Source organism: Triticum aestivum, chromosome 7A (genome assembly GCF_018294505.1).
Source record: "Triticum aestivum cultivar Chinese Spring chromosome 7A, IWGSC CS RefSeq v2.1, whole genome shotgun sequence".
NCBI classification, from domain to species: Eukaryota; Viridiplantae; Streptophyta; class Magnoliopsida; order Poales; family Poaceae; genus Triticum; species Triticum aestivum.
In genome coordinates this window covers 63,325,763-63,339,641 of record NC_057812.1, presented here as the reverse complement: position 1 = coordinate 63,339,641, position 13,879 = coordinate 63,325,763, and the positions used below count along the sequence as shown (strand labels likewise).

General features: G+C 40.7%; 1 protein-coding gene across 1 annotated transcript; it reads left to right on the top strand.

Annotated features, from left to right (window-relative positions):
• The first annotated feature begins 595 nt into the window (after positions 1-595).
• Positions 596-6,658, top strand: LOC123149826 (PHD finger protein ALFIN-LIKE 3-like). Its single transcript, XM_044569566.1, has 3 exons — positions 596-803; positions 3,607-3,829; positions 6,211-6,658. The coding sequence occupies exons 1-3, from the start codon at positions 596-598 to the stop codon at positions 6,656-6,658; spliced, it is 879 nt and encodes a 292-aa protein (XP_044425501.1).
• The last annotated feature ends 7,221 nt before the right edge of the window (positions 6,659-13,879 follow it).

Here is a 13,879-nt window from a genome sequence, read left to right as displayed (position 1 = left end):
GAGACGCGGCTGGCGCAAGCATGTTTACATACGGTAAGGTACTATTTGGTCAGAATCCAAACATATCCCTTAACCTTTTTAGCAACAATTAAGTGCATACAAAATAATCATCAAAGTTTCATCTTAGAAACTGCATGACTAAAACATAATGCATTTCAGAACCGTGGGAGAACATCGTGCCGTGTACTTTTTACACTACGAAGGAAATAAATGCCTTAAAAAATGAAATTAATGAAGGAAATAAAGGAGTACCGCGTATTCTGGACTGCTGATCCAGAAACCACACGCCAGTAGCCCTAGGATTTGCATGCCAGCTAACTTGTAGTTATTTCACTGGTGCTGGCACCTTGCCGGCATGGCCAAAACGTGATAGGAAACGAAAGAAAACAAATACATCCCACCCATAGACTCGAAAGGAAAGTAGTAACCCGTCCGTGTCCTCTGTTCCCCAGTCTCCCATCCACTTGACGCCGGCTCTTTATAAATCAACAAAGTATCAGGGTTCCCCCATAGATCCAATTGCACCTTCCTCCTTCAAGAGCTCCGCCTATCTCTGCCAGCCCGCCGCCGGCGAACCTAGCACGAATCTCATCCCATGGACGCATCTCTCGACGGCTCCTCCTCCAACCCCACTCCCTCCAGGCGTCGTCTCACCGTTCCCGTTCATGGGCGGCCTTCACCAACCCCGCTGCCGGCACACCCTGGTGAATGGCGGTCCCGCCCGGCCGTCTCATGGACCGTGGAGAACATCTATGAGGACTTCTCTGGCCGCCGCAGCGCGCTTGTCCAAGCCCTCACCACAGGTACGCCACGGGATGCTCCTTAGTGACACGTTTTTCTGGATATATGTGACGCCTACGTGCTGATGGATCTAACACCGATCTCTTCTCCTCCTTGTTGCCATACACGCAGATCAGGATACATTATATGATTTATTGAGCGAGGAAGGTATGTAATATAGAGATCCAACTGTCCCAGAAATGTTATATCCATTGCTTGCTACAAAATTGTAAACCTGGCTGACAAGAAATTCCAGATCCATTTTTTATTAAGAAAAACAAGTCATCAGTTCCGTGCTGTTTCACGGGATAGTGGAGTTTTGTATTGAAACATGGGGACACTTTGTCTGATAGTTTGGTCAGTTACTTTAAAACATATAAAAGTGTTTTTTTGTATTAGACATAGGAAAAAATCTTTAGATCCCGTATTAGGCAGAGGCTGATAGTTTCATCTGACATGAAAGTTCAGATCCATTTTTTATTAAGAAAAACTAGTCATCAATAGGGTTGCAAGAAAAGCTCGAGACTCGTGAGCCGCTCAAGATTGACTCGTTTTTTGACTCGACTCAAGATCGACTCGAAAAGAAACGAGCTAGGTTTAAACACTTTATGTAGGGCGATCGAGAAACGAGCCGATCTTGAGCCAATGTTAGCTCGTTCGATTTTAGCTCAACAGGATATCATTATGTTAAATAATCATGTCTTATATTAAATGGAAATACGATAATTATGGCACGTGGTCGACTACGTGTTAAATAACTTATGTTTTTGGCAAAGTTCCCAGCATATTTACCTTAATTTTTTTTGTTTTTTATCCATAGATTCATATTTTTTACCAACTCATTTAACTCGAAACTAGCTCGAGATCGACTCGAGATCAATACAAGCTGAGCATGAGTCATGTTCTACAGCTTGATCATGAGCTTCACTTAGTTTGAGCTCACTCAAATTTTCATATGAATTAAGCTGAGCCAACTCCAACTCGCTCGAGCTCGACTCGTTTGCAGCCCTAGTCATCAATCCCATGTTTGCACGGCCTAGTGAAGTTCTGCACTGAAACATGGGTAAACTAAGGATGATAGTTTTGTCAGTTACTTTTAAACATATGACCTTGTTTATTTTTGTTAGACATAGGACAAAGAACTTCAGATCTGGTGTTTATTTTAGTATTAGGGATAGGCTGATAGTTTCATCTGACATGAAATCTCGGATCCATTTTGTATTAAAAAAAACAAGTCATCAATCCCGTCATTGCACGGGCTAGTGAAGTTCTTTATTTAATTAAACTTGGACTGATAGTTTGATCAGTTCCTTTGAAACATATAATGGTCTTTATTTCTTATTAGACATAGGAAAAAGTATTGAGTTAGACAACTACGGGAATTTGTGGCTGTATTTTTTAGTTCCTGCTGTCCCTAAAATTTTAGATCCATTTTTAATTACAAAATTGTAAATCCGGCTGACATGAACTCTCAGATCCGTTTTTTCATGAAGAAAAGCTAGTCATCAATCCACTGCTGTTGCACGGCGTAGTGAAGTTCTGTATTGAAACACAGGGGAATTTAGGCTGGTAGTCTGTTCACTTACTTTCAAACATATTTCTCCGGAAGAAAAAGGTTATTTTCAGACATACAACCATGTTTATTTTTGTATTAGACAAAGGAAAAAGAGTATAGAGTTATAAACAACTCTCTGCATTAGTGGTTGTATTTTTTGCATGCGTAGACTTTTCCAATTGACTAGTGTGTGAAATCAATGCGCGTGATATATATTCTTGGTGTGCTATGCCCCCAATAACTCCAAATTGATAGAAGATGTAACATGGTAGCAATTTTATGAAGGCTGCATGTGTACTGGTGGGCAATAGTATTGCAAACGCGAAACTCTTTGGTGGATGTATACTTTTTTTTCTCCTTTTCTCCTAAAGAAATACGATGGGGTTTGGTCTTAAGTTTATTATAGACATTCAACACTTGTCGCCCACAAAATCTTCAACTGTTTCTAGTCCATATCTTTTCTAGGGACTCGATTATGCATTACTATTTACATAGAATATTCATGCAAAAGTGTTCTACAAGAGTACATGAGGACATTTATTTTCTCCTGGTCATGAAGAATATCCATGGTTCTATTTTGAAATATTTTTAATTTTAAGTCACATATTATATACATGTATATTCACTAAAATACATCAGAGATATAGTTTTCTATTTTTAGTAATGATCAAATTTTTTAAAAGAAATTTGTCGGGAAATACAGACTCTAGCTATTTTCCGCGGACAATGCACAGTGTATATAAACATATATACTTGTGTGCGCACAAGCGATCTTTCTCACGATGACATAGAGAAGGCTGGCTTAATTTTAAATTAGCCAAAAGTAGGGTGATTTGTATAAATTTGGCAATCATGGAGAATTGCATATTTATCACGCATCGTAATAGGCCTAAAGTACCTGCAAATTCTAAGCCTGCAGCCAGTGATATGAACCTCGCCATCACCAAGCCATATGCATGGCATGGGTGCTTCATGCAAAAAATATTTAATTAATTAAAGTGTTGAAAGTACTGCCCAAATGTAAAACAAACATGCAAACTAACAATCTAATCTCCGGCTTTTTTTACAATAGAGTTGTTTGACATGTACCTACATCAAACCTGTTTGAATAATATAATGACTTTTTGTCAAATGGATTGTTTGGAGAGGTAGTTTTTCTTAAATTAAAGTAAATCTCATATGGTGCTCCCAATTACAATTAGTAAATATAAGATGGCGAGGTGTGCAGATCACTGGCAGAAGTAGTGGTGTGATTCATTTTCTCGCTTCAGGTAAAGAGCCAATGTGCTTGTACAGGTACCCGGACGGTAGTTGGGAGTTGACGCTGCCGGAGGAGCTGGTGCCGCCAGGCCTGCCGGTGCCGACACGAGGCATCAACCGCCGGCGAGGTTATATGAACCGTTCTGACTACCTGACACTCGTCACCTACCACTCCGACTCGTGGCTCATGGGCGTCACCGTTTTCTTGTCCACTTGTCACGCCGCCAACCAAAGGTATGTTACTACTATATTGTTGCTGCTGCTGAGGAAATAACGAATGGTTTCTCGGGACATCTGTCCCCGGAATCTCGCCATTCATTCAGACGTGATCTTCAACCCGCCTATTATTATACTTTGACTTTCTTTTGTATTATCTCTTTCTCTGTTTTGTACTCCCTCCATTCCAAAATATAGTGCGCCCGCGCTTTCCGAGGTCCTACTTTCACCATAAATTTAACCAACGAGACCAACTGCGGCGGGAGAAAAAATTATATAATTGAAAACTTCTTTCGAATATGAATTCACTGATATAATTTTTGTTCCCGCCACAATCGATCTTGGTAGTTAAATTTACTGTCAAAGTTGAAGCACGTGGATAGAGAAAGCACTACATTGTGGAATGAAGGGAGTATTAGATGCCTTCGGACAGCAGGGGCCCACCCTCGCATTTAACCAACGGTAGCTGCTACTCACGGGTCGGCCAACTCACCCTGACACGCATTAACCAACTTAGCTTTTCAGTTTGCCTGCTATTTCTTGTCTCAACAGTGTCGACAAATTTTGAGTAGCGTAACGAAGTCCTTCAATACAACTCTGTACTCTCAATGCGACCAGATATATTAATCAGTCTACTGTTCATTTCATATTATTCGCTAACACCTTTTCACCATTTGCCTACAGCACACACATTTTTTTATAAAATCTGATTTGAAAAATGTTAGGGAAAAGATATTTAGTAATAAAATTGATGCCGCATGTTAAGGAAAAGTTCAAACATACCAGGAAATACTTTGACCCCATATTAAAAAAATACTTTAGAGATAATTTACCCGTTGTTACAGAATTTTTCCTATGTTCTGGAAAATATCATGACAGCTTGAAAAAAAAAATGTCCATTACATGTTAATGAAAAAAAATGCTCATTACATGTAATGGAAAAATGTTCATCTAGAAATAAATTCTCGTTGACTGCTCCATTACATGTACATGATCAAGAATATATTCGTAATTGTGAAATTGGTTTGTGTTGTGAGAAAAGAATAGATTCTGATATAAATACTAAGAAAATATTCAATTAATACATAAATGAGTTTATCGCCAAACAAAGTTATTTTTTGAAAAGTTATCGTAGATATATTTTCGAAAAAAGTTTTGTTTTCCAAATTTGACTTCTGTTTCAGAACATGTAGACTTATATTTCATCTAGATGACCATATTACCGACATATTTATTCCTGTTCCAACTAATCGGCCGCATCCAATTTAATTTGAACCAACTTCCAATTCGATGGACCTCGTGAAAAAAAAAACTTCCAATTCAATAGATAACAACTTAGTAAATACATTCCTGACACATGCACCGTTCTGTTACATGAAAAACTGAACTGAAAAAAACATATTTATATATAATTAGCTTAATTTTAAACCCCCCCCTATGGATTAATATAGCTGTTTCTCTAATTATCTTATTTTGAACTCCCTTATGGATTAATATATCTGTCATTGTGAGCACATTGTAATTTTGCCATGTCTGTCTATCCATTGCATCACCCTTTTTTACTAGTTTCACTTGCTGGACACAGCTGCTACAGTGCTCTGCCACTTTTCCAATGTCGAGGATAAAGTTGCCGTGTCTCAGTAGCAGAACATTTAACTGCAGTGGCTGCAAAACGCGTCGTGGTACTGTGCGGGATGCTGTCCTCTCATGTGCCAAGCGACGTACAACACTGTTCTTCTCAAGTATATCCACTTCCACACCTGAACTGCCTTCCGTATATCATAAATCGCTACTTTAGCAACGCATCGCGATGCACTTATTGATGATCTAGATACCGGGGACATATAGTGCCAGGGACCAAACGTCCGCCTCCCTGCTGCTGCTACTACTATCACCACCACCACCACTACTACTACTTCATTTCACAAACAGTTTTTTTGTGCACTTAACATTTAGGACATTCATATGTGCAATCTACCTCCGAGAAACGTAACCAATAATTTCACAACACATAAAGCATGTGCATGTAGAAGATACATTGAATGCAGCAAAAAGTGCAAAAACCTGTAACTTCTATCTAACAAAACAGTATGTAATTCCTATGCTTTTAAACAAGCGTATAGAAGATTCTATTTTTTGACATAATAACTTGTTTTTTCCATTGAACAAACACGAGAGAGAATACAGCTTCAACAGAACAGTAGTCCTGCAGAACCAATTATTAGAGCCTCAGCATTAAATAATGGGCTATTCTTATTAGGGGCGATCTTCGTCTTCTATTTAAATCATTATGTTCTTGTGCTTATATAGTTCCTCCATGCATCAAGAATGTCATGTGTTACATATTGCTTGCAAAGCCAATTGCTGATTTGGTGATGTTGGTTTACTTTCTCTTTCAGGATACGTTTATTTGATATGGTAAACGAGATGCGAACAGTCCATGACGAATTCTATCTCTCTTATGGTCTTCCTTGGCTATCAACATTTGTGCGTTACAATGCAAACAGGGAGTCGAGCGCACCAACTCAAGAGAATGTGTCCAATCCAGACGTAGACTCTATCACACCTGCTGAAGAGAACGTGCCACCTTCTCAAGACTCGATGCAAGTTTTTTCTGCTCCAAACAAGGACTCTAGGAAGCCTGCTGAAGACAAACAAAAGGATAATGAAGTTACCGACTTTTGCGGATCTTGTAACGCTCCGTATCATGCCAATGCCTTTTGGATTGGTTGTGACGAATGTGACCAGTGGTTCCATGGCAAATGTGTGAACGTAACTGCCTCTGAAGCAGAACATATCAAAGAATACAAGTGTCCTGACTGCATCCGCGAGGTGATCGGAGAGTAGGATATAATATGCGCACCATTCCTTTATTTTAGGGTATGCAGTCACCCTTTGTATGAAAAATGATTAACTAGAAAGGTAGTGAGAGAGGCATTACATTTTTTCCCATTCCGTTGGGATATATTTAAGAATTCAGTTTACAATGTCTTGACAGGCTTTCGCCTTGCTATATTAATATAGCAACCACCTGACAGAACTGTGATATCATTGATGGGCAAACAGGACAATCAAGCCTAGAAAGAGAAACAAATGCCAAAGCGATGATTTCCAACAACCGCCGCCACGCTCCTATGCCTCTAAATTCCACCACGCTCCTATGCCTCTGAATTCCCGCGTACCAAACAACACCTTCAAGAAGTACTACGCCGACAATGATGCTGCTGCATGCCCAGACAGATCCTCGGATTCCTGCCAGTACACGGAGAGGAGTGCTGGCGGGGTACACCTCACGCCCTTCAAGAAGGGAGGCGGCGCCCACAAGCGTCACCGTGTTGGTGCCGGCTGAACCGACAAAGATTTTTCCCGACCCCCGCACCGCTGGTAACTGCAGACCACACATGGTAGTGTAGAACTTTCGCAGAAGTATGCCAACGAGTAATCGTCCCAACAAAGAGCTGAGAAGAGTATTTATGGACGCGTTTCTGTCACACACACAAGGCCTCATACCTCTTGTGTGAAGTACTTCTTGGGCTTCTTCAAATACTACTACAGTCCTCATAACTGTGTTTATTTCTTATTAGGCATAGGAAAAAAATGTATTGAGTTAAACAACTAAGGGCATTTGTGGCCGTAGTTTTTAGATCCTGCTGTCCCAGACTTCTTGAATCCATTTTCAATAAATAAAATTGTCATCAAAATCCAGTGCTGTTGCACGGGGTAGCGTAGTTCCGTATTGATACAAAGAGGAATTTAGGCCAATAGTTTGATCAATTACTTTCAAACATATTTCTATGGGAATAAGGTTATTTTCAGATATACGACCGTGTTTACTTTTGTATTAGACAAAGGAAAAAGAGTATCGAGTTACAAACAACACCGTCCATTAGTGGCTGTATTTTTTGCATGCATAGACTTTTCCAATTGACAAGTGTGTGAAATCAATGCGCGTGATATATATTTTTGGTGTGCCATGCCCAATAATTCCAGATTGATAGAAGATATAACATTATAGCAATTTTATGAAGTCTACATGTGTACTGGTGGGCTATTGTATTGCGAATGCGAAATTCTTTGGTGGATGTACTCCCTCCATTTCAAAATATAGTGCGCCCGCGTTTCCCGAGGTCCAACTTTGACCATTAATTTGATCAACGAAATCAACTGCGACAGGAGAAAAAAAATATAATTGAAAACTTCTTTTGAATACGAAATCACTGGTATAACTTTTGTCCCGCCGCAGTCGGTTTTGTTGGCTAAATTTATGGTCAAATTTGAAGTACGGCAATAGAGGAAGCACTATATTTTGGAATGGAGGGAGTATAATTTTGTGTCCTTTTATATCCTAAAGAAATATGATGGGGTTTGGTCTTAAGTTTATTACAGACATTGGACACTTGTTGCCCACAAAACCTTCAACTTTTTTGGACCATATATTTTCTAGGATTCGATCATGCATTAATTTTATAAGAGTACATGACGGCAATCATTTTCTCCTGGCAATGAAGAGTATCCATGCACTGTATTCTATTTTGAAATATTTGTAATTTTTAAGCCGCATATATTACATACATATTTTTTCACTAAACTACATCAGATAAATGACATAGTTTTCTATTTATTTTAGTAATGATCAAATTAAAAAACAAAATTGTTTGGAATATGGATTCTAGCTATTTTGCACTGGCAATGCACAGTGTATATAAACATATATACTTGTGTGCGCACATGCGATCTTTTTCACGGAAGATATAGAGAGGGCCGGCTTAATTTTTTAAATTCACCAAAAGTAGAGAGATGTGTATAATTTTGGCAAAAATAGAGATCTGTATATTTATCATGCCTCGGAATAGGATTGAAGTAGCGGGAAATTCCAAGCCTGCAGCCAATGGTATGAACCACGCCAACACCAGCCATATGCATGGCATGGGTGCTTCATGCAAAAAACAGTTAACTAAAGTGACAAAATTGTACCGCCCAAATCTAAAACAAACACGCAAACTAATAATCCAATCTCCGGCATTTTTTTTTACAATAGACATGCTTGACTCTATCATACCTGCTGAAGAGAACGTGCCACCATCTCAAGAGTCGATGCAAAATTTATCTGCTCCAAACAAGGACTCTAGGAAGCCTGCTGAAGACAAAGAAAATGATCATGAAGTTACATACTTTTGTGAAACCTGTAGTGCTCAGTACCATGCCAACGCCTTTTGGATATGCTGTGACATATGTGACCAGTGGTTCCATGGCAAATATGTGAACATAGCTGCCACTGAAGCAAAACATCTCAAAGAATTCAAGTGTGCTGACTGCATCGGCGAAGAGATCGGAGAGTAGGATATAATATGTGCATGCTTCCTTTATTATTGCGTATGCAGTCACCGGCCCTTTGTATGAAAAATGCTTAACTACAAAGGTAGTGAGAGAGGCATTACATTCTTTTCGCATTTCGTTGGGATATATTCAAGAATTCATGTTACAATGTTAACCGCATAATGTAAGAGAAGTATGTTTTTTTTTTAAATAAGCCCAGGAGAGCGCTTCTATGCTCTTTTAATATTTGTTTGCACCAATCTTGAAGAGCTCCGAGGCACTAATTGCTGCAAGAACAAACTTCCACTTGTCAGATGTAGTGTAGACGTGTATAACGTGGACATAAAGCTCCTCAGATGTTAAAAATAGATTATGTGAGCTTTAGAGAAAAAAAATGAATGAATAATAGTAACATAAAATTATTAATAATGATAAAAACAATTCATCGAACAGTGACTATATGAGGAACAAATTTCTCGGCAACGTGTGAAAAAGCTTGGAGGGCCTAGATCTTCACCGTCTCATCCACAGGGTAAACAGCATCGATCTGGAGTTCTGCAAGTGTGTAACAGGAAGGGAGCCTTCACTGGTGGAAAAAGGGCCTTTGGTCGCGGTTCGCAACTGCCATTAGTCGCGGTTGCGCAACCGCGACCGAACGGGCGCGACTAAAGGCCCCCCCCTTTAGTCGCGGTTGCTTAAGAACCGCGACTAAAGGCCCGTCCACGTGGGCGCCAGGTGGCCGTCGGGGCGGAGGACCTTTAGTCGCGGTTCTTGTGGCTAACCGCGACTAAAGGCCGCCATAGGTTTTTTAAAAAAAAAATTGAATTTTTTTTTTCAAATTTCTGAATTATTTTAACCTCTAGTCTCTAATCACCACCCCTCATCACTTCTCAATTTATTCTTTTATCACCCCTCATCATTCCAAATCATCTAACTTCCCAACCGGTCACCCATCCCTCTCACTACTCCAGCCCAAGCACGCTTAACTTCCGGGTTCTATTCTCCCACGCTCCAAGTCTGCACTTGTTGTTTTCCTGACAATAATAAGATGTCAATCCTATTAACCTTCAGGAATTTTGCTTGAGCATGAAGTGACACATTTCACTGTTTGAGTTTGAAACTATTGTTTTAAAAAACAATAATTATTTAGTAACACTAATATTTCTTGAATAATTAGTTTGACCATTGTTTGACCACAGTTTGACCACAGTTTGACCAGATTTGACCAAAATTGAAATAATTAAAATAATTATTTAGTAACACTAATATTCTAGAATAATTAGTTTGACCATTGTTTGACCATAGTTTGCCCACTGTTTGAATATTTTTCAATTTTTTCCACTCTAGATCTTACAAGCCCCGTAACTTTTTTCTATTAGGTTTTTGAGGATTTTGAAAATGTTTAACGGGGTTCCCCCGGTTAAATTTGGATGTAACTTTTCGAGTAGATGATTTTTCATATAAAAAACTTTTTCATCCGAGTTAGTATGCAAAAGTTATGCCCATTTTTACAAATTTCAGAGAGATTTTGCAAATAAAGTCAAAATTCACATTTGCAAATTTTCCCAACAACTAGACCACATATCACATGAGAAACTTATTTTCTTTTATTTTTTTGACATTTCCATTATTTTCTTTTATTTTTTTTAAAACTGAAAAGGCGATCCCGGGGGGGGGTTAGAGTTTGAAAATGGGACCTTTAGTACCGGTTCGTGGCACGAACCGGGACTAAAGGTCTCAACCCCATTAGTTCCGGTTCGTGCCACAAACCGGGACTAAAAGGGAGGAGCTTTAGTCGCGGTTGGCCTGGCCAACCGCGACTAAAGGCCTTTGGGCACCTTTAGTCGCGGTTGGCCTGGCCAACCGCGACTAAAGCCCGCGAGCGCCCTGGGCCCAGGCATTTGGTCGCGGTTCATCTGCCGAACCGCGACTAAAGACTTCATTAGTCGCGGTTCCTACAGTTTCGCGACTAATGGGGCTGGACGGAAGCCTCTTTTTCTATCAGTGCTTGGAAGCTCATGTAGCGGCAGCTTGCCGGCCATCTGTGTACGCCAAGATAAATGGCTCTGGGAAGCATTGGTCTCGGCGGCAAGAATTAGTTCACATATTCCCTGTTCGATGCTAGCCGTAAGATCAACTCCTCCAATACAAACTAGTAGTACGCCTTGCATTACTATGGACTACAGTGCATACAAATGAATCATACAAATGTTTAAAGTCGTCCCCAATATCGAAGATTATTTCTCTCTCATAAGTCATAAGTCCGAACACATTCAGACATAAATGGGCGCCCAGCTCCCCAAAATCCAACCGTCTGAACAGTCCGGGCTCCCCAAATCCCGTCCATATGTGGAGGAGAAGTGTGGTTGTCTGAACTATCCGTCATGTTATATCCAACACGCGGTCCCAACACAACAAATCCACCCTAGGACACACCATTCCCTTCTCTTGCCAGACCCTCCGCTTCCTGCTCGTTTTCATGCTGTAGCTGGATATTTCTTGCTGGAGCCCTCTCTTTTAAAATTGGATGAAGCCCACCTCGCTTTCGTCATGGCACATTTTCTCCTTCAGACTGTACTTCGACACAGACAACCTAGGAGAAGTCCCCCGCCAATCACCCCGCTCGCCCCCATCCTACCCCCCCCCCCCGGGTGTCTGTGTTGATCCGCCAACGCCATCAAGGGGGACGAGGCATGTGCCGCCCAGGACGCCCCTCCAACAAGGCAGACCCCGTATCCGCTGAGCCATTGCCACGTTGTAACATATAGTTGAATCTCGTGCATGACCACAAAATAAAAATATAATGTCTTTTGTTGGACATGCAACTGATACGCCACCGTGTTCATTATTAACTCTTGAATCAACCAACCAGAGCATTTACCCTCCTATCCTTGCCAAAAAATTGTATGACTTGATGAAAATAAATGAACCACCGTCTCATACCAAAAAATTGTATGCCAAAATTTCTTCTGCAAAGCCATCTCTAGTGAAAGGAAATTCCCCACATTTTTAATGTTAGGAAATTATTCCACTTAGACAACCATGTCTGAACATACCAACCTTACCCCCGTCCTGCTCACTCGCAACCCTCACTTTTATCACAAAATCCATGAACTCGTGTTTTAAATGAGCCAGCGATCAATGCCACCGTGGGAGGCCAGCATCAAGGGACAAAGGCGGCAACCGCCTTCGTATCTTAGTGCTAATTCAACCCATGGTGACTAACTTAATTTAATTCCGTTGGTCACTAACTTAATTTAATTCCATTGGTCACTAACTTAATTTAATTCCCTTCACTTGATGTCTCGCACACTAATTCTACCCATGACCAGTTCTGCTCTAGCCATTCTAAGTAAAACACAATGGTAACATGCCCCCTTGAGAAGTTATGTCGGTAATGTCTTTGATGAGGGAGAACCAAGACACACCTCCATTGTTGATGTCCCTCTCTTGTTCATTTGGTGCCTTTCATCAGCTGGCCCGATGAACAACCTAGATCCCACGATGGCGAGCTTGTACTTGTTATCCTATCGGTAATGAGATATGGGCGGAGCTGCACACCGGCGATGGCCACTCGGCCCGGGCGTGGCATTGACCCGTTGTCATCAAAGTTGAGTACCGAGGGTCTACATAACCATGGTTCACGGGCCCATAAGTCCCTCCATTGTGTGGCGGTCCTCTTGGCCATCTCGGCTGTACTGATGATGAGTGGGTGGTGCTAACCACGACAGGATCGGGGAATCGGGGTTGAGGCAGGTGACGTGGATGAACTGATCGTGTCAGAGCTTGCTCGTGAGCACGAGGTGGCGTGAAACACTAATTGTGTGGGGTGTTGTATTTTTGTTTGTGTATCTATTTATATATGCAAAAGAAAACTCGTTGTTCTAGTTTCCACTAAAATGGAATATACTCTTGCTATTGTTATTATATGCATAAGCACAAATATGTTTGATTATTATTTTGGAGCACATGCATAATTAAGATTAAAGTCAAAAAAAGCTATCTTGCGAGACACCTCTGATGACCCAAAACTGTTAATTTCTCCACCAATCATCAATGGCTACACCATTCTATCTCATTTCATTTTACATGATGCTAGTGGTAAAATGAAGATAAACGTGCTATGAACCATAGACAGACGACATTGCTAAGCTGCAACGAAAACCAACAGGGTGTTATATGTAGTGTTCACAGCGTACACACTCACAGTTGCATCACCGGAAGGCCAAAAATCTGTGAATGTAGATGAAAAATAAACGTTATAGTGGACGTGTTATGTAAACCATAGTTTTAAATAGCCGGCTATAGCCCCGCTATAGCCTTGCTATAGCCTTTTCAGCAGGGTGCCGCTAAATGGTCTCATGTACAAACATCCGGCTATAGCCCGCTATAGCTCTGCTATAGCTGATTTTGAGGTCCGCCGCTATTTGGCATAGCCCGCTATTTAAAACATTGTTGTAAACCCAATCCTTGGCATCTCCCGCTTGCCACCATCTCCATCTCCACCCAAAATCTGCACTCATCACATGTTTACAAGAATGAATTGAAGAGATGAGTGGTAAGGAACATGTGAGTGCATCTGGCAAGTGGGAACACATTATCTTGGTTCTTCCATGCCCTATCTTGTTTTCATCCAGCTGAAAGGTTGGCATTATTCCTGTTCTTTCCAGGTGAAAGGTTGCTATCCACCTAAAACCACCATGTTAGTTACGGAGTTATTTCTATTGCTAAACGAAAGACTGACACATGATT

Bases quoted from the DNA above. Each gene is read 5' to 3' on its own strand.
- LOC123149826 (XM_044569566.1), top strand. From the start codon at position 596: ATGGACGCATCTCTCGACGGCTCCTCCTCCAACCCCACTCCCTCCAGG. The intron at 804-3,606 runs GTACGCCACGGG...TTCTCGCTTCAG, and splicing joins TGTCCAAGCCCTCACCACAG to GTAAAGAGCCAATGTGCTTG. The intron at 3,830-6,210 runs GTATGTTACTAC...TTTCTCTTTCAG, and splicing joins TGTCACGCCGCCAACCAAAG to GATACGTTTATTTGATATGG.